Source organism: Pleurodeles waltl, chromosome 4_2 (genome assembly GCF_031143425.1).
Source record: "Pleurodeles waltl isolate 20211129_DDA chromosome 4_2, aPleWal1.hap1.20221129, whole genome shotgun sequence".
In the NCBI taxonomy this organism is placed as follows: domain Eukaryota; kingdom Metazoa; phylum Chordata; class Amphibia; order Caudata; family Salamandridae; genus Pleurodeles; species Pleurodeles waltl.
Genome location: NC_090443.1, coordinates 110,326,925 through 110,347,886, shown reverse-complemented (window position 1 = coordinate 110,347,886; position 20,962 = coordinate 110,326,925). Strand labels below are relative to the sequence as shown.

Sequence of the window (20,962 nt, the reverse complement as noted above, 5' to 3'; positions counted from 1 at the left end):
ATATTAATAGTAATAATTTGTGTATTTGGAATTTGGGGAATAAAAAGGGGAATAATAATGATTATGGAAAGAATTAAAAGAAAAAAGGAGGAGAAAATAATGAAAAGAATGGCAGAAGAATACAAAGCGCAAACTAGGGGAACTAAAAGGAAAAGGGAGCTGACAGAATTTTAATGGGATAAAATTTGTGGGCTAAATTTGTGTGATGACAAGTAGTCATCAGAGGAGGGATTGATGAAGCAGAAAATGAAGGTTTTGATTTATTAACGCATAAACGTAGTGCTGATATAATCGTGTGTGACATTAACCGAATTAATAAAGATTGTACGGGGACAAAATGTGCCCTCAGAGTAGTTTGCCAACATTTATATGCGTGCTTCATATAACGTGGTGTATTAGAATTGCACTGATCCGACATAATCATAAACGTGTGCTACGATTTGCTCATTTGAAATGCCTTAGCTTAGCATTACTTTAGCGGAGGCTTTGGCCTAGTTGCCTGGTCTCACGGTTTAAATGTTCGTATTTTTCCACTGTGCTATTAAACGTGTATTTCTGCTTGAAGCTGTGCTTTTCCACAGAGACTGTTCACATGCTTATCTTAAAGTTGGTGCCAGCATGGCATATTTTCTCCTTAATTCAAGGTCGGCTTGCAGGTGCGGACAATGGAGGCTCTGAGAGTAAGCTAATGGAGAAACAATGTTGCAACTTGCGTACCCATCTCCAAGGATAATGTATGCTTAAGTAAAAGCTTGAGAACTGTCGTTTTTGATTGGTCAATTTGAAGCTAACCTACCTTGACTTCGTAGCTACTATGACCCATTTTGCTGCGACGCCATTTTGAGAGACTTTGATGCTTTCTCTAGTCGAGAGAAAGAGACTTTAATGATTCTTGCCCTAGAGACTTTAACTTTGATTTGCCCCTTTGCATGAAGTAGTAGCCTTACTTTGCCGCCGTGAGGCAATTGCCCCGTTCACCCCTGCCCCTTTGTCCCGACTCATGCTGATCGAGAAACGGTACCTGTGAGACGAAGACTTCATTGATTGCTGATTGGAATTGGTAATTATGAAAGGAAATTGTAAAATTGCATTGTGTTTCTTTTAGGTAACCAACTGCTGATTTTTGATAAGGACCCTAGCTAGGAGTTTTCTAAATTGATGTTGCCAAATTGTTATTGCATGAAGTCCCGCATGCTGATGCTAATTTGAGGTTAGACGAGGATTCCATATGTCGCACGATGCAATTTGAGATCTTGTTATGCTGACTAAATGTACGCAATTAGCCCATTACAGATTATCGTATTAGTGCTTTGCATTGCCACTATCGAATGCCTTGTGATTCAAATGCTACATAGATTACACTTGTTTCGACGTTATGGACAGCTATTAATGTTCATTTATGTCTATTATTTGGTGTTGAGACACATTTATATTGTGCTAGCTTTGTTAATATAGAGAAATAAATTCACTAACTTTGCAATAAACTGGTGTGGTCTTTCCTGGCTGAAAGGTCAGGGTTCGCCGAAATGTATTCTGGATTAATTGTTAGGTGTTATGTTGTTCAAGGTGTTGCTTATGTTCGTTATTGATTATCGATTAGATGAGACTGTTCGATTAATAGTACAGAGAGTTCCCACTTAGTCAAAAGATTCATCGACCTAAAGAGCGTCCGAACGCAGGTAAATTGTTACCACGCTCCGCTCTATCACTCTCCGTGCGCACCGGACTCCCAGAAGCAGCTCAGACGTCCCAAGAGAGCGGGGGAAAGCTGCAACTTATCCCTCTCAGAAGAATGTGGGGGGTGCTGATCCTTCCATCCTCAGGGACCCGCGAAGCAGCAGGAGCCTCGAAGTCCAGCTTTGCCCCTTCTCTGCCCTAGACAGATTCAGGGCAGAAAGCGCTACCTAACTGCTCTTGGGAAGTGGTAAGGAGGAGTTGGTGGCCAAGCAGCTGCCCCATGGGTCCGCACACATCCACGCAGCCTCTTTCGCCTCCTTGTAGGCTAAGAAACTCACACAGGAGCTGCTCTCGGCTTTACATTTTTTAGTAGGAAATTCAAACCAAGGTTGAGGTAATCAAAGAACACTGTCTAGACTAGAATTACCAACTAAAATCCAGGATGACGACCGCAAACTTGGTGCAAACGAACACAAGTGTCCCAGTCTGGATGGAGGAGGCACTGCGTCTCAGGTGGGGATGGCAAATGTAAACCAGTTTTCAGAACAAAGAGAGCCACCTTGTTTGAAAGCAATACACTAGGCACATTTAAAAGACTTGAGCAAGCATTAACTCAACAGGGTCCCCAGCTTCTAATCCATGAGCAAGGCTTTCTTGTATGTGGCAACTGGTAGGTGCTTGAGCTAAGGCGGAGCTGAATAATTGTCCAACTAGCAATGCCTGATCTATGCAGTGCTACTACTCTGCCTCAGTGGGCTTTGTAGGAAGAATGCAAAACCCAGCAGAAACGGTGCTTCTGTATGCAGAAGATAAGCATGTAAGCTCGCCAGCTGCTAGATGTTTTTGTCTGTACAACAGCAGTGAGGGGTGAATCTCCTGCAGCGGAGGAACTGAGCATACACATTTGGGTAGCATTCCGTTCTCAGCTACTAGTGGGCAGCAGACTCGCAAAAAGAGCATTGCACATCAATAAAGATAGACATCTCAATGATAGGTTTCATTTAACTCTTAGAAATGTGCATTGCCACTATATAGGAGGACTGGGTTAGCTGATGTCATGGAATATACCATGATTTAGTCACACATGCATTTGCATATTTGGAAAATGTAATCCCAAATTATCTACGTTGTATATTCTGGTTAATTTTGCTGGCCTGTGAAACATGATGTCCCTCTTGTAAACTGTAGAGACCTCAGAGCTGATACCTTCATTGTTCATTGTTACTTATAATCATTGAAAGTAAAACAATTAACTGCAATCAGTCAAATCATACAGAACTATCAATGCAGATTAGTTTATCTCGCAAAACATCGACTTAAAGTCTGATACTTATATTGCAGGAAAGAACAAACAAATAAATATATATTTAAATAAATATGGAAAAATAGATGTTATTTAGAGCGTCTGAGACTAAGAAACATTAATTCACACATTACTGTGATGGGAGGCCAAAGGTAATGTTATAACTACAGTACAGTGTTGCGTTCTCCCCAGCCAGGAGCAGGTAAATGTCCACGCCACACACGGAGTTCTATAAACAGACGTCTTCATTCCTCAGCATAAGATTACACACTGCAAACTGATTAAGTCATAACTGTTATTAACCCCACTTTAACACCTCCCAGCAAGTTACGTAATCCCACTGCTCCTCAGCATACGATCACACACTGAACACTAATTACCTCATAACTGTTGACAACCACTCCTTTTCACCTCCCAGCAAGTTACTTAATTCCTCTGTAGAGTCTGCCTAGAACCGAACCGGGAGCGTGAAAAAAGCGCTGCATCCGCCGTACCGGAGGAATGCTTGCTGCCAAAGCACGCATGATGGGTGCATGCGGGAGCCCTCGGGCCGGGCACCCCTTCCCCCAATAATGTTTTTTTTGGGGTCCCTGGGCCCACTATTAGCTCGGGGAGGTGGGCCACGTGAAGGAAATGCCCCAGGAATGGGGCCCCCGGGGCCACTGTTGGCTTGAGGAGGGGGCGCGCTAGACCCTCTCCCCATAATAAAAAATAAAGATCCCTGGGTGTTGGAAATGGCTCTCTCTGCAAGGTTATCCCCAAACTTTTTGCCTTCCTCCTCCTATTTTTCGGACCCTCTTTTTGTTGGCTTTGGGACTCTGGGAATTTACTACTGCTAATCAGTGCTAAAGTGCATGAGATCTCTCCTCTAAAACTTGGAATGTTCGGTTTATATCTGTTTGGCATATTTATCTGTCAGTCCCTTGTCAAAAGGACAGAGGTGAGTGTACTGTGCTCCCTACGAGACAAAAGAATGGCAGGAGTTGGAAGCGGACACTAGGATGTTTTTGTAGTAATCATTTTAGGCCAAAAATAACACCTGTCCACCCTGAGGAGGTTGCGCGTCACCACAGATGTACTAACCCACATATTGATAGCACTGTGAAACTTCACCCCCTACAATGGTTATACTCTGGCAGTGTCCTGTCATGGACGGCATACATGGCGCTCCTGACCACTTTCACCCCCCATCGCTGTGACCACCACTGCCCTTACCACCAGAGTATGTAACTCATTCTTACCCCTCAAATGTGCCCAACATTTTAACTCTCCCCGCTCCGAATTTGCAAGACTGTACGTGATATATGCACATGTTAGTCTGTACTAATTGTGTTATCTCATAAGTAATAGGCCTGCAGTCCTCATTGTGTCATGTAATACGATTGTTTACTTCACCTGAATGGGGGCCTTTCTCTTTCTCTTTCCCCTCTTCTTTCCATAGCTTTGCAGTTGTTGTAAAATAATAAAAACAGATTTACACAAAAAAGTACCTTGTAAAGTGGTATACCATATACACAGGGCATGTAAATTAAATGCTATTAGTGGGTCTGCAACACTGATTGCGCAACCCACAGAAGAAGTCTTTCAAACCTGTCTCAGGCCTGTCACTGCAGTGCTGGTGTGCACAGTTTAGTACCAAATTGACTTGGCATTTCAAACTACTTGCCAAGGCCTAAACCTCCCTTTTTACTGCACCTAAGTAATTACTAAGGTCGTCTCTAGACAGGCCTATGGGCAAGGTGCTGTGTATGAAAAGGGTAGGACATTAACTTTTAAGTTTTGTATGACCTAGTAGAGACAGTCTATTTCGTTTGTCACTACTATGAGGGCTGCTCCTCTCTAGTAGGTTAGCATTGGAAAAGGGGGAGAGGTTGTTCACACCTTGCATGTCAATAGGTTGCGCCCTGCCCTCACACAAAGGACTGATGCCTGGAGGCAGGGCCGGGCTGAAAGGAGTTGTGTTACACTTAAAAGGGTTCCTTTGAAGTCACCCCATACATCAAGGACATTTTTTAGTACAAGTACAGGGGCTCTTACCCCATGTCTAGAGTGCTCTCTTGGATCTGGGATGGAACCTCTGTCAGAAGGACTGTTGTGCTGCAAAAAGGACTTATCTGTACTGCTCTTCTGCTGTTGCACTGCAGCCTACTACTTGTTGGGTGGCATAGAGGATTTACCAGATTGCGTTTCTGCTTGTTGCCTTGCTGCCAGCTGCTCCCTGACTTTGGCTTCACTATGCACTGCTGGATGGGCAGAAGTAACAGCCATGTGACTACCTGCCCTCATGTGCTGGCCTACTTGTCTGCTGCCTACTGAGTGTGTCCCCCAAGTCTTGTCTAAGGGCTGTTACCTTGCCCCAACCTGTTTTGCTGAGGAATCTCAGGGACAACAAAAGATTCCCCCTTGTGTGTTGGTTCCTGAATCCCACATGTGCATCCTGACAAGGAGCTAGGATTGAACGCTCCATACTTGACAAATAGCATGTGGTGAGCTCCTGCCAGCATGTGTGGAATGGTTTGTGTTCTTCCGCAAGCTGGCCACACACACCTTTTTCAGGAGTGGGACAGGACGAGCGTTTGAGGTCAGAGCACTCTGTTTACCTTTTTACCTTTTTATACTCCAGAAGTTGCAACAGCAAGACAGGCTTACCTGGGGAAAGCTGCGGTGTTCTGTGACCCGGGGCGGGCCAGGCACTCTAAGTTCATTCCAGAACCCCTCGCCCATCCCCACACTCAACCTGGATCACACGTATGTCGGGAGGATAATACGGACCTTACTTGCGAGGCCACCAACGCTTCTTGGTGCTGTGGACTTCCTTAACTCAGCCCAGCCCTCACTGGTACTGTGGGGCTGAGTAGGGCCAAAGGTGGGATAAAGGTTACCCCGCCCTCCTTTGGGTAGATCGGTTCTTTAATGAAGAGAGCAAGTTTGAGTGGCTCTGTTGGCTGGTGGACCTGCCAGACCTTGGGGGGGCATTATTTCCTTGGCAGACAGGCAACACCCCTGTGAGAGAGCCCTGGTGGGCCAGGCTCCCGCTGTCTGATAGACAGTGCTGTGTCTCCCTGTGGAGGACGTTTGCACGCCACTTGGACATCTCCACCTGAGGAGGGTTCATCTGCCTTTTTGAGGACTACCATATGGACCATCAGAGGAGCAAATGTACTTCTAACACTGGATCTATGTGCTGCATTAAATGTCTTAAAGTAAGAGATGTACCTCGGCTTGTGATTGTTTCTATCTTGCTTTCACTAGAATTATCATATAGCACGTAGTAGGCACACAGGAGCCCCTGTGCCCTACGGTTCATGCATAAATACTCTTGTTTTCAGTGAGGTTTGCTGATCTACTACAATACTGCTGGTTGGAGCGCCAGGGCGCTGGGCCCAATGTTTTGTTGTTACTTGTAGATCTCATGTGGTTCCCTCTAAAGAAGATTGCATTGCCAGCAAAGTACTTGTGGTTTATGGTGAAATATGGTGATTTATTTGTTTTCTCCTTTCCTATCCAAACTGCTACATTTTATACCCTGATGTTCTCTAATGTATGTCATTTTCATTCTGACATTCTCAGGCTAACGAGTACTATCTCAGGATTCACCTTGTATGCGCAGTATTTATAACTCATGTCATTTCGGTATTGTTCATGCATAATGTATTTTATATATTTATATATATGCCTGTGTTGAGTCTCTTTTGTGGTGTATTTATTGTGTCACTGGTGTGATTGTGTAGCACAAGCGCTTTTCAGATTGTCTCTGGGGATAATCCTGACTGCTCTGCGCCAAGCTACCAGGGGTGAGCACAGGTTATCTTTGGTGTGTAACTTACTTGCCCTGACTAGAGTGGTGTGTTCTGTCTAGCTTAGGAACATACCCTAGCCTGCCAGAAACCCAATTTCTAACAACAGGGATGGGTCCCTGGGCTCTAGAGGCTAGGGAGGAGGGGCCTTCCTCGCCTTTTAAAATAAAGGCCTTCATGATAGGGTCCCCTGTCATTAAAAATAAAAGGCCCTGGAGAATGGAGTCCCTGGGGCCTAAAGGCTCAGGGATGAGGGACGTGCAGCCTCTCCCAGTAAAAAATAATATGGCCCCGGGCCTGGTCCCTGGGGCCTGTAAAGGCTTGTGGAGGGGGCCACAGGCTCCCCTCCATAAATTTAAAAAAATTGAGAATTGCCGGCTCCCGCTGCCAATCAGGATGGGTGCTCACAAGTGAGCCCGCAGAACAGCAGGGGTCCTGCTGTTTCCACCGCAACCCCATGGCATACCTGGCCAAGGCAGCGAACAACATGATGTGGGCATTTTACTCACAAAAACCTATTGAAATTCAGTGAAAAAATGGTTGAAGGAACTTTGTAGTTAGATGAAACAGTCAGTTAAAAAAGAAATGTTTTAAACTTAAAAAAACACTGAAATTTACGATATATAGTTATCTTAAGGAACTATAACCTATGCCCTAAGGTAACTATAACTCACACCCTCGCCATGTACTGCTAGTTACCCAAAATATAACATCACTTGTGACATGTTCTATGACATCATTGATAATATCACTGGAACATTTGCAATGAAATTATTGCTGAGAAAATTGTACATGGTAACGGTGGGAGCTATAGTTACTTTACAACACGAGTTATAGTTACTTGAGGTAACTATAACTGGTGAATTTCAGTGGTTTTGATAATTTAAAATGGTACATTTTAACTGACAATTTCACCTAATTATAATATCTTTTCAACATTTATTTTTTAGTTTATTTCTAGGTTTTTTTTATGTAAAGTTATATTTTATAACCCTGCATAAATCTACATATATGTATATATATTTTTTCTCACAGTTCTCTGTGAAATGTGGATTTAATCATCATAACTCCAGCCCACCCAAACCATCTGAAGCTTTATCACTGTCAGTGCTACAAGGATTATGTGGCATGGGGGGGGCAAAATTAAGTGGCAAGGTTATCTAAACTACGTGGGAAGATATACAGATTATGCTGCTCATTGTATGACAGTGTTATTTTCAAGCACTATAGCTAGAAAAATATGTGTTTTTTGCAATCTGGAAATTATTCAGCAAATCTGGTAAATCCATAATCATGCAGCAAGCTCTGCAGCAGCAAATCGGATAAACTCACTAGCCCCCACTATTCTCCATTTTTTAATAACAATGTATTCAAGAAAGGTAAACAAAACTTAAACATTCTAGTTCCAATCAGTGCACTTTGATAAATGCTCTTTAAAGAAAACAGCTTTTCATGCTACCTACCCCAAGAGAAGCATGTAATACAAAAACATATCATGGGTAAAGTGTAAAATGGTCCTATATTGCAACCTCGGAGTTCTGGGGAGAAAAGGGACACAAAAAACAGAACAAGCATTTGCAATGCAATGGGTCTTGCATTTGCTTGAGTTAGAGCTATTAGCATTGTAACTTCCTAACTGGACTTTTCTTGCCACAAAAAATGAAAAGTAAAAAAGTTGACGTAAACGAGCCAATTCAAAGTGCCACGGATGCCATGAGCGCGAAGGAGGGACACAAAAGGAAAAAGAAGTTTGTTTGCAGTCATACATATTGGTAATCATGCAATTATTCATGTAACAGGGTCGATGGCCAAGGCGGTAACACAAGTGCCCCGAGGTGGGACAAACGTAAAGCATTCACCAACGATAACAAAGGATTTTTGAAAGGAAAGCGCATGAATGAGTGATAGTGATAGGCATGCGGTGGGCGTGGTACAAAAGCCCACAGATAGATTACAATACGCCATAGCGTTTGTGCGCTTGACCTATAAAGGGAGGCTTGCATCCACTTGACATGTGCAGTGAATGATGCGTGGTGGGTTCAGCACAGGCTCTGGCCAACCCACCCGTTGCATAGCTCACCGGTAATGTGCTGTTAAAGAAACAACACTTTTCATTTTGCGCATATGTAGACAAACAAATACCATTCTCAATACACTTTAGAAACATTCAAGAAGTGAAGGGTTAACTGCTTTCTGAAAATGTACTAGAAATACAACATTGAAGTAAATAATGTGTCATTTTTCTAGAATCTTGAGGACAGGAGATGAATCAGAGGAATATGGACTTTCACGTAAGTAAAACCTATGTCATACACCCATGTTAATGAGAAAAACAAGTTCCTGAACAATTTGGACAGAAAATTTAAATATACAATTTAATAGACTGAAGTGAAGCAATGTTTTATTAAGTAGAAATAATTCTGGTTAAGGTTTTCGAAAACATTTTTCTAACATGAAGTATTCTATAATACACCCGATTTCAGCTTCTAAACAATGTACCAGTTCGTCAGAGAGCTAGCCATGTTAATAATCTATGTCGTGAATCAATACCTCTAAAGAAAAGCTTTTATATTTTCAAATACTTTTGGTTTCTCACTCATAGCTAAACAGCAATGTTTCAGCCGGAACATGTGAAAGTTTCATGTGAAAGTTGGGAAGATATCTTTCATTTAGATTTGAAAATTATATTGCATGATGTTTAATGCTCGTAAAAGTGCACAGGATTAGCAAGATGAAAAGGTCAACATTGCAGAGTGTGCAGTAACGTAGAGTTTGTCAGCCCTCAGGACCACCGGAGTCTCTGGAAAACCAATTTCTTAACCTTTGGAGGGTGCAGATCTTAGCCATGCTGGAGGACTAAACTGTCCACAATGTCGTGATGTCCTTAAATGTGGTAAACGTCATTGAAAATAAAATCTAGACACAACCATGTATGATAAGACATCTCCAAGAATTCCCCTACAACAACACTGCTCACAAAAAAAAACTCCTGCAGCTAGCTCAATGTTCTTTTGTGGTCATGTATTCCAGTGAGATACACAAAAGCTATTGCTACAGCTAAAATGGTTGCTAGGACCAAATAGCTCAATGGATGTGAAGAGTACCTTCTAAAATTTAGAGCTGCTGTGGACATTTCCAACTTTACCAAACTCAAACAAAGTTCTGTCTCTGGAATGCATCCTGTAGGACCCATATGCCTGATTTGTGTCACTGCAGACTGAAAACCTCTGACACTGAAAGAGGGACCTCAAGATCAGCCTTTGGCAGTTCGGGATGAACTATTCCTGTTGGGACGGGGTCAAGACAGATTTCCATATAGCTGGTACCAGACTGACAGCCTGGTTGGCAAAATAACGATGGGGTGGTATGCAGGCCTGAGTAATTACCAGAGGCTGAGATTAATTAATGCATTCCATCCATCACTTTTTTGTATACTTCAGTGTGTCACCCTAAGTAGGACAGGTATGGCCAGGCCAATGTATAGTCTGGCTAGGGCCCTGGTTAGGGCTTATCATACAAGTATAGTTTGGTGTCACTATAACCAAACTATACCTGTCTGATAAGCCATAATTAGGGTGATAATAGTCCTGGACTCATAGTGTTCCGGTTCCGGGAGGACCTGACATGGCAGGTTGGACTGGGCTCTTCCTACTGGAGCAGGATCTCAACGGATTTGCATATAGCAGGATACAAACTGAGGAGGCATGGTCTGCAAAATAACAATGGATGGGTATGTGGGCTGAGTACTTACCGGTGGCTGAGAATAAATCAAGCATCTTTTTGTTTAGTATGCTGCCCTAAGTGGTACCAGCAGGCCCAGGTATGGGTTCTGTCCACACTGTGTAACTGGGGCCAACCTGTGCCTGGCTGATGAGCCCTAACTAGAGCAAAACTGGTCTTAGATTGATTGTTTTCTAGTTCAGGGAGGACCTGGCTTGGCAGTTTGGACTGCACTGTTCTTATTGAAGCAGGGTCAAGACTTATTTGCATATAACTGGGTCCAAACTGAGGCTGCATTGTGTGCAAAATAACGATGGAGTGGTATGTAGTAATTGTCAGTGGCTAAGATTAATTCAAGCATTCCATCCATCACTTTTTATACTGTAGAGAACATAATCAGCATACAAGTCTAACCCTGCACCATTGAGTGATAATCCAGAGTCTCTCGACAATATAAGCCCTGAATTCAGTGAGTTGTACTTCTACTGGCTCCAACTGAAAGCCGAGTTCCTCTGTTCCCAGAGTGCCACCACATCCAGTCAAGGGAAAAATCCCAGGCAATTTCTGGGATATAGGCCTTTAAATCTTCTACAGTTCTCCAAGCCCTGACATCTAAGTGCCAGGGCCACCAGTGACCAGTGAATTATACAATGTGGCCAAAGAAGATTCATCAGTGCAATTAACAATCAACTCAAGTTGTTAAAAACTTTACCATGAATAATGATTGCTGCTGTCCCGAAGCTACCACCAAAGAATGAAGGAAACTAAAGATATTTGTCTATCTTTTATAGACCTATTGTCTAGAGCAGTGGTTGGTAACCCGGGGTCCTCAGATGCCAGGGGATCCACGACACCTACCCAGGAGTCTGCAACTGATTAGAAAAATAAATAGTATTAACAAAGTACATATCTAAGCAAAACGTAAAATTGAAAATGTGAAGGGATGCAAAATTGGAAATTAAAAATTATGTTGGTATCCTCAGCCTGATTTGTGGAAGCAGTGTAAGGACAGAAAACGAAACCTAGTATGGATGAATAGCAGACACAAATGAATCACTGGTATGCACTGACAAAAAGAGAGTTTGCATTGGGAGCTAAAAAATAGACAAAGCAAAATGCTAGAATGTTTGCAATTAAAACCACATTTTGAAAAGCTCCAACCTTCTCATTACATTACAATTTCAACTCAAGTATTTTTTATTTGAAAATCAAATAAAATATTTCATAATTGGTGTATTTGATGAATACTTGTTTCTGAATTTATTCTGTATTTTTGTGTATAATTTTGAGATTCAAATCATAGAACTTGCTTAGGCCAGGGTTCCCAACTTCCAGTAGTCATGCAGGAGGGGTTCACATAAGTCAAAAGGTTAACAACCACTGGTCTAGGGCCACGAGCCAGTCGAGAGAACAGACTGTTTTATATTTGACACTGTAAAGTTCACTATACAAGTAAACCTGGAGAAAAAAGACAGAGACCCAAACACCTAATGCCAAGTAACTAATGGTCAGGGTATTTTACCTGATCCAAACCTGGCTCTCTGTTATAGTAGGTCGAAAGCTGAGCACAGACAGGTGGGACATGTTATGGACTCCTCTGGACAATCTTGCTTTTTGAAGGACAGTCACCACTAAATGCTTACATTTTGGAAGACCTTGTTTTTGGTAGAGAGAACAATCAGGGGGGTATCAGCTTTGGTAATAATAAACATAAAATGAATTGCAGCCTTCAAGAAACACTTACCTGAGGCTATCGGAGAAAGCTTCCACTCCAAATTTGGAAATACAATATCCGCCTCCAAATAAAGACAGCCTTCCTAATATACTGGCCACATTGACAATCCTACCACGAGCCTTCCTCACAAGGGCGATTAGGCTCAGAGTCACATCGATCATCCCAATCAGGTTAACCTTCAGTACATTGACGTAGTCATCCAAAGTCAGCCACTCGTTGGGACCGAAAGGGTATGCAACCCCGGCGTTGTTCACTAGGCCCCAGAGCCCTAGAAAAAGAAGATTAATAAAGATTAATTAAGAATAGCTTGTAGGATTTACATGTGTTTGAGCCTAGGAGTGAGAGTCAGCTAGATCAGACTGAGGACTCACCCTGAGTATGAGAAACAAAAAAATGGAACTACATGAAAGGGAGTTTCCAATGCAAACGTCCCCACCCTCGACTCCTCCACATTCCTGCAATCCTAATCACATTCAAAGAGCCACCCGAGGCCCTGGTCATTCTTTTTAGTGAGGTCAAGGCAATACCTCTGAAGTCGGCACTGAACTGCCGCCTCCTGCATCTATTTGACTTACTTAGCTTCTTTCACTGCTTTCAGTCAGTGAAGTGGGTGCCATAAGAGGGCACCGTGAGCTATGAATTGGACTGGTGTTATGTTGCCACTTGCTCATCACTGATTGTAACAAGGAGAAGCCCAGAATGCACAGAATTGCTTTTTCTTGCCTTTAGGGAATAATCTGTTTGAGTCACCTCAAAATATGGAACAGAACACTCATGTGGAAAGTGTGCAACAGAAGGAATGCATTCATGCAAGTCCCTCTTTGGGGTACAGTAGTACCCTCCGACCAGAAACTGTCCAGGAGTAACTGTCTGTAGCACAAAGATAACCAGAGATCAAACAGACACTTAAGAACAAATACAGGCAGACACTGACCCTAAAAACTGGAAGTATTTCCAAGAAGGAACCGCCAGTCATCTAAGTGAAAGTCGTACAGTGTTTCAATAAGAAGAGATATGGAATACAGGATATTAGCACACACGTTGTGTGTTTATGAAGCTTGGATTCTGGAGTGCAGTGTCTTCCCTTTCACATACAACATGCGGACTAGATTACCAGGAAAATCACGTCAAATTATGAGGACAACACAGGCAGGATTATGAAGAAAACGTGACCAGGTTCTGATAAAATGAGGACCATATTCCAAGTGAAATGACTACTACTAAGTTCTTATCTGATTCCAAGGAAAATCATGACAAATTTTGGACCAAATGCCAAATAAAATGTAGTTCACACAGGGGGTGAGATTCTGAGCACAATGTTGTTTGCAGAGAAACGTGCACAGATTTACAATTAAACCACGTACCAGATTCCAGATAATATGAAGAGTGGATCCCCCCAAAAAACCTGAACAGCTATAAAACCAATTATCTAGCCACACGCAGCTGGCATACTAACAGAGTCCTCAGGGAATTGGCAGACATTCTGTCCAATCACACAGCGATATGCCTGGGCGATCTCTACTGAATCACCTTTTAGTGTTCACTCACTTGTCAACTATTGAGGTTGAAGGTAGAGTCAAACTACTCTTAAGTCAATCCTTGACTTTCACCAGTCAAGGTGCATATGATTTTCTCCTCCCACGTATTCTTGCATCTTCTGTGTTATAAGCACTGATGGCAATCAATCACTCTGTGATGCTCACGTGTTCTGGACAAACACACTGGACCTTATAGAGAGATGTCCATTGGCATTTTGTCCAAACCCTTTCTATCAGAAAGAAAAATGTATATCCCGAAGGGGTGGCAACTCATACTTCCAAAAGCCAAAGATGTAAAAATACTTGTTTACATTCAGTCACTCTTACTACAGAGTGACTAGACTACATTCAATATCACACTTGTCCCTTTTTAGTATATTTCTGTTACCATATTATACTTAAGTAGTTTCTCCACTATTGCCCTGGGATTATACAAGAACACCTTTTTAACCCTGTGATGTGTACAGCTATAGGCACAAGGTTAAGAATCTGCCATTTTTGTAGGTTTCTTTGCAACAACTTTATTAAAGGTTGTTAAAATGGGTGCTGTGCAATTTGAACATTCTTTCACTACTTCAACTGATGTTATGAAGGTTAAATCTCATATGAAAGCTCTTCCTATGATGTCACTGGGGAGGGGATGAAAAGCTGTGATGTAGCTTCAATGACGTTGGTGTATTGATGTCACTGTTAAAACCAATATCTGGGACTAATTGATAACTGCTCAATATTTTTGTATTCTATTGGCAATTGTGGCAAAACCAGTGTTGCTGACTTTTTGATATCTCAGAAAGGTAAGTGCCACCTATGGTAATGATAGAAATATATATGCTGTGTCACCTCTGTTTCCCACTTGCTCCTTAACCCACTTAGCCATGGCGGCCACACTGTCTCTGTCGGTGACATCCACGATGACCGTCTGCAACCTCTGGGAGGTGGTCTCCCTCAGCTGGTCCGCCCCCTTCTGTGTCAGGCAAGTCGCAAGCACGCGTAGTCCACGCTGGTCGAGCTGTCGCGCCACCTTGTTCCCAAATCCAGAGTCGCAGCCGGTGATCAGCACGTACTTCTCCTGGAGGTTCGGTACAGTCTGCCTCTCGCGGTACCAGCGGAAGAGATAGTACAGGCCCAGCAGGGCCGCCAGGTACAGCCACATCATGGAGTCTTGCACTGCGGCTGTAGACAATTGAGAAGGGAAGGGTGATATAATGACTGGAGCAGTTCAGGGACCACAATACAGGTCTAAAAGCACCAGCTATGACTCAAAAACATTACAAACTACCCCACAGCAAACAAAGTGTGTATAAATCTATTTGGTTTTCACTATATGTGTGTCAGAAATCTGCACCAGACAGCCTACGTTTTAATAATATGTATACAGAATTCTACTGATCTTGGCAGCAGTCCTTAGTCTAAGTATACCAAAACCAGACCATATCCACTAGAAAAATAGAAGGGGCGCCATTGTGTAAACAAAATCATACAATCGTTAAACACCATAACGTTCCTATACAGTAATTGCTATGTTTTGTGCAACAACTGGTCGAGCTGCAACCTTCCCACTATTATATGATTAATCGATACAGTGTAACAGGACCAGAGTAGACCTTTGCAGAAGAACCTGCACTAGCCGCCAAATAAAGGTCACGTTGAATTTCCCATGCTAAGCAGTCCGTTATAGGAAGTGGTATAGTAGGGGCACAAGTGGTGGGTTGATGGATTACTCTACTATTTATAGAGAGGGGACTTCCATTCCATTTAGAGACGAAGGGGGCTATCAGTTGCTTTAGGTTTCGCTTTCTGATCCACCATCCGGTTAGCTCTCGCTTCCCTACAGTGTGTGGGATTATAAACACTTGTCTGTCTATTTGTGGGATGCCCCAGCAGCACGTTATCTATTGGTCTCTCTACTCTACACAGCAATTAACCCTTCAATGGCCTGCAGAGGCGTGCATGTAGGAGAGAAACACTTTAAAACAAGTGGGTAAGTCTTTAAAAAATACACCCAGCACATTTTATTTACAGAGAGATTACCAAACTCCAGATGTTTTTTTAAAAATGTACGTTCTGCCATTTCTAAACTCAATTACACAATGGTAAATGGAAAGCAGAGATGTGATTTATAAAAAGTAAACCTATGATCAATATTTTCATTCCACATTTCTGTGTGACTGTAGTCGTTTGTTGTTTTTGTAAAGCCCATATGGAGCCAAGAGACCACTTCAGATAAAAGGACCTTCTGCACAGTCAAATCTTTTAAATTTATCACGAATAGTTGAATCTAACTTCATATATCATCCTTCATACCAACTGTATTAGTTTCAAATACTAATTATACATCAAGGAAACAAGTTTGTCCGTCATGTCATACCGTTCAAACCATTGCTTATATTTGCATGCATTATGCTTAAAAATGTTGACTCGAGTATTCCCTAAACCGTTCACTACTCCGTGTTCAAAGACAACAAATTATCATCGCATTATATGTTTTTTTATGACTTGTGCTCTGAGCAGAGTCCCCTATCTTTGTTATGCATTGTTAGAAATGTCTGCCATCTCACTGCCCTGGCACTTGCTGTGCCCCTTATCACAGTGCACAGTCTTCTGTAAATGGTAAGCATAGATCTCTCCTTCTGCCCTCCGCTCTCTTCTCAGATATTGCCGGGCATGAAACTTGGTGACAGTTGTGTGGTTTAAACCTCCTTCGTGCCCCCACCGTACCTGAAGCTCATTTTGTAAAATAAATAAAAGTAAAACAAACAAGCCACGTCACTGAGAGTTTTGCTTAGGAGCTCCCCGTAGAGGATGTTGAACACCAAGGCTCCAAATCTTAATTCAATCTCATGCCTCATTCTGCTGCCACTCCACATTTTCTATTCATCTCGCCTTCCTTTTCACCCTGTTTTTTTCACCGTTTCCTTTCTCCTTTCCCGCCTTTCTCTTGCTCTAGGTGAAAAAATGAGTGCCATTGCCCACCACCGGCAACTGACAGAACAAACTGGGCACTTCCACAACCAACCAGGTGAGCCAAATCCTGCCTACTCACTGCAACAAAACGTCTACATGCAACTTGAGCCAAACTACCTTTGGGGAGGGGGGCTAACTAATACTGTGAACTGTGGGGGGCAGAGCCATCTTCAGAACCCGAGTGAAAATGACTCGCGGGCCTCCTTTCACTCTTGTGGCACACTGCATTATAAGAGAGGATCTATTCTGGGCAATGTTCAGTAACTGACGCACCACAGGCCACTAACATTGGTGCGAGCAATACATTCTTTACAGAGGTTAGAGCTTTCCCGAAGGAGTTGGAACAGAATTAATGGAAAATGCTTAATTTTGTACACATTGAGCCAGCAGACAAAGCAGGATTTGAAAATTCAGATTCTTGTGTCAGGGGCAATCAATAACGTACTTTTAATTACACTGATCTGCCCCTGTTGTGCCCCTCTGATTGCTGTACCCCGACTGTATTTTGTGCCATTAGTGTATTTTTGTGACTGTTTTTTCAATTTGTGCCCGACTTGTTTCTGCCTTGTTTTTCTTGTTTTCGCCCCTTGTGCGCTCCCCCTTGCAGTCCTCTCCCTGCCGCTGCCACCCTGCGGCCCGGCCCTCCTCGCGCCCCCATTCACCGCTCCCTCCCGTCTCCTGCCTCCCAGCTGCTCCTCCCTCCCTTCTCCCCCCTCCCCCTCCCTTCTTAATGGCTGGTGCTGCGCGTCCGCGCAGCGGGCGCGCCAGAGGCAAGCCCGTCTGCGCCCGTCCGCGCCTGGACCGCGCCCAGCGCCACCCCCCCTGGCCCCCCACGTCCCCGCACCCCATGCCTTCGCTACTCGGCCAGCGAACTCCTCGCCCTCAACCCTGGCCCCTCCTCAGAGTGCTTCCTGGCCACCCCGAAGCACACCAAAGGACCTTTTTCCTGCCGCACCTGCAACTTCACCTGCAACAAAACAACGAAACCAGCAACAACCAACACAAACCACCTGCACTGCATCCTCCTCAACACACGCTCCGCACGAAAGCACGCCATCGAACTCTGGGACCTGCTCGACACCACCGCCCCAGACGTAGCCTTCCTGACCGAAACCTGGTGGAACGACTCCTCGGCCCCTGACATCGCCATCGCCATCCCTGACGGCTACAAGATCACCAGAAGAGATCGCACCAACGGAATCGGCGGAGGAATAGCCATTGCCCACAAATCTACCCTTAAGATCCACACCCACACGGACGACACCCTCAAGACAGCCGAACACCTCCACTTCCAGATTCACACAGACCCCAATACTACCCTCAGAGGAACCCTCATATACCGCCCTCCAGGACCTAGAGCCCTCTTCAGCGACGCTGTCCCCGACCTCGCAAGCACCCACGCCCTCGCCTCTTCAGACTACATCCTCCTGGGAGACCTAAACTTCCACCTGGAGAACAAGAATGACGTCAATACAGCATCGCTGACCACCAACCTCTCCAACCTCGGACTCCGTCAGCTGGTCAACACTCCCACCCACATCGCCGGCCACACCCTTGACCCACTCTTCACTTCAAGCAACCACATCTCTTTCAGCCACACCTCCGAACTCCACTGGACCGACCATCACTGCGTCCATCTCTCCTTCAAGAAAAACACCGAACACCACTGCACTCCTCTACCGCCACTCCTCCGCTGGGGAAAAGTCACCGAAGATCAACTTACCAACACCCTCGCCAAAAACCCACCACCCGACCCCACCGACCCGGAGTCCGCCGCCATCAACCTCCAACAATGGATCCTCGACTGCGCCAACATCCTAGCCCCGCTCAAGAAACCCACCGCCAACCAAGCAAAGAAAAAACCAGCCTGGTTCACAGACGAACTAACCACCTCCAAACGCACCTGCCAGAAACTCAAGAAAAAATGGATCCTCGAGCGCACACCCGAGAACCTCGCTACCCTCAAGGAAGCCAACCGTGAACACCACCAACGGATCCGACTCGCAAAGCGCTCCCACTTCACAGAACGCCTCAACAACAACGCTCACGACTGCAAGGAACTCTTCGGCATCGTGAAGGAACTCGCCAACCCCAACGCCATTGTCAACGACATCCCTCCATCCCAGAAACTCTGCGACGATCTCTCCACCTTCTTCTTCCAGAAAATTGCAGCCATCCACGACAGCTTCAACACCTCACCTCCGCCAGACCCCACCCCCAACAACTCCTCCCATGCCGACCACATCACCACCTGGACCCAAGTAGACGACGCCGAAACCCTAAAGACCATGAACTCCATCCACTCAGGATCTCCCTCTGACCCCTGCCCACATCACTTGTTCAACAAAGCCGACGTCACCATCGCCCCCGCACTCCGAAAGATCATCAACCTCTCCTTCAACACCGCTACCTTCCCGGACAGCTGGAAGCACGCAGAAATCCAACCCCTCCTCAAGAAACCTAAGGCTGACCTCAACGATCTCAAAAACTTCCGACCGATCTCCCTCCTCCCTTTCCCAACGAAAGTCATCGAGAAGATCGTCAACGCACAGCTCGCCCACTACCTAGAAGACAACTCCATCCTTGACCCCTCCCAATCTGGCTTCAGACGAAACCACAGCACAGAGACTGCACTCCTCGCCGCCACAGATGACATCAGACTACAAATGGACAACGGCGAAACCTCAGCCCTGATCCTCCTAGACCTATCAGCCGCTTTCGATACAGTCTGCCACCGCACCCTACTAACCCGCTTACACGAAGCCGGCATCCAAGAAAAGGCCCTCAAATGGATCTCCTCCTTTCTCTCCGGCAGAACCCAGAGGGTCCGACTCTCACCTTTCCGCTCCAATGCCACCAACCTCATCTGCGGCGTACCCCAAGGCTCCTCACTAAGCCCAACGCTGTTCAACGTCTACATGGCCCCCCTCGCACAACTGGCCCGCCAGCACAACCTCAGCATCCTCACCTACGCCGACGACACCCAACTCGTCCTCTCCCTGACCAAAGATCCTCTCACCGCCAAAGCCAACCTCCACGAGTGACTGAAATCCATCGCCGAGTGGATGAACAACAGCCGCCTGAAACTCAACTCCGACAAGACGGAAGTCCTCATCCTCGGGCGCACCCCCTCGGCCTGGAACGACTCGTGGTGGCCCATCGCCCTGGGCCCCCCACCCACCCCAGCCAGCCAGCCACGCACGAAATCTCAGCTTCGTCCTCGACTCCAGCCTCACCATGTCCAAACAGGTCAACGCAGTCTCATCCTCCTGTTTTAACACCCTCCGAATGCTCCGCAGGATCTTCAAGTGGATTCCAACAGGAACCAGAAAGACAGTGACCCAAGCCCTCGTCAGTAGCAGACTCGACTACGGCAACGCTCTCTACACAGGCATCCCAACAAAAGACATCAAACGACTCCAACACATCCAGAACGCATCCGCCCGCCTGATCCTCGACATACCCCGCCGATGTCACATCTCCCCTCACCTGAAGGACCTCCACTGGCTCCCCGTGGACAAGAGGATCACCTTTAAACTCCTCACCCACGCACACAAGGCTCTACACGACACCGGACCCGCCTACCTGAACACCAAACTCAACTTCTACTTTCCCTCACGTCAACTACTCTGTGCCAACCTTGCCCTCGCCATCGTCCCCCGAATCCAGCGCAAGACCTCTGGCGGCTGATCCTTCTCCTACCTCGCCGCCAAAACCTGGAACTCACTCCCGACCTCACTGCGCCAGACCCAGGAACTCCTCACCTTCAGGAGACTCCTCAAGACATGGCTCTTCGAACGATAGCAGCACCCCCCCCCAGCGCCTCGAAACCCTAACGGGTACATAGCGCGCTTTATAAATTATTGATTGATTGATTGACTGAGCAAGTTGCATTGGTCTCAACATTCTAAAAACAACTTTTATAAAATATTTAGGCATCCTCTCCAAAATATTATTTTGAAAAATTGTTGGCAAATAATGTAGTATGCACGCATTTGTCAAAGTATTGTTTTGTTCATGCTGCATTTCGCAGCAGAGAATACCTTCACATTCTTTGTTGGATATGATGTTAGTGCAGGAAACAATTCTCTTGCTGTCAGGCGGCAGAATCCTTTCTGTCCACATAGAATTTCGAAGCTGTGGACTGTGATTCTACATGACAAACCTTAGGTCAATCTCTCACCAAATATTTATGGTTTTGATTTGCTCGGTCTAACACAGCCTAAAA

The 20,962-nt window shown here is 45.0% G+C and overlaps 1 protein-coding gene and 1 long non-coding RNA gene across 2 annotated transcripts in view; one reads left to right on the top strand and one right to left on the bottom strand.

Annotated features, from left to right (window-relative positions):
* LOC138292328 (retinol dehydrogenase 7-like) overlaps positions 1 to 20,962 on the bottom strand; it is a 151,758-nt gene that overhangs the window by 95,620 nt on the left and 35,176 nt on the right. The window contains exons 2-3 of the mRNA XM_069230879.1: positions 14,611 to 14,943; positions 12,242 to 12,500 (exon numbers count right to left, since the gene is read on the bottom strand). Of these exons, the coding sequence (XP_069086980.1) occupies positions 12,242 to 12,500; positions 14,611 to 14,926 (575 nt within the window). The 5' untranslated portion in view covers positions 14,927 to 14,943. The remainder of the gene's footprint in view (positions 1 to 12,241; positions 12,501 to 14,610; positions 14,944 to 20,962) is intronic.
* LOC138292329 (uncharacterized) overlaps positions 15,665 to 20,962 on the top strand; it is a 66,146-nt gene continuing 60,848 nt past the window's right edge. The window contains exons 1-2 of the long non-coding RNA XR_011202653.1: positions 15,665 to 15,751; positions 16,718 to 16,789. This is a non-coding gene — a long non-coding RNA (uncharacterized lncRNA). The remainder of the gene's footprint in view (positions 15,752 to 16,717; positions 16,790 to 20,962) is intronic.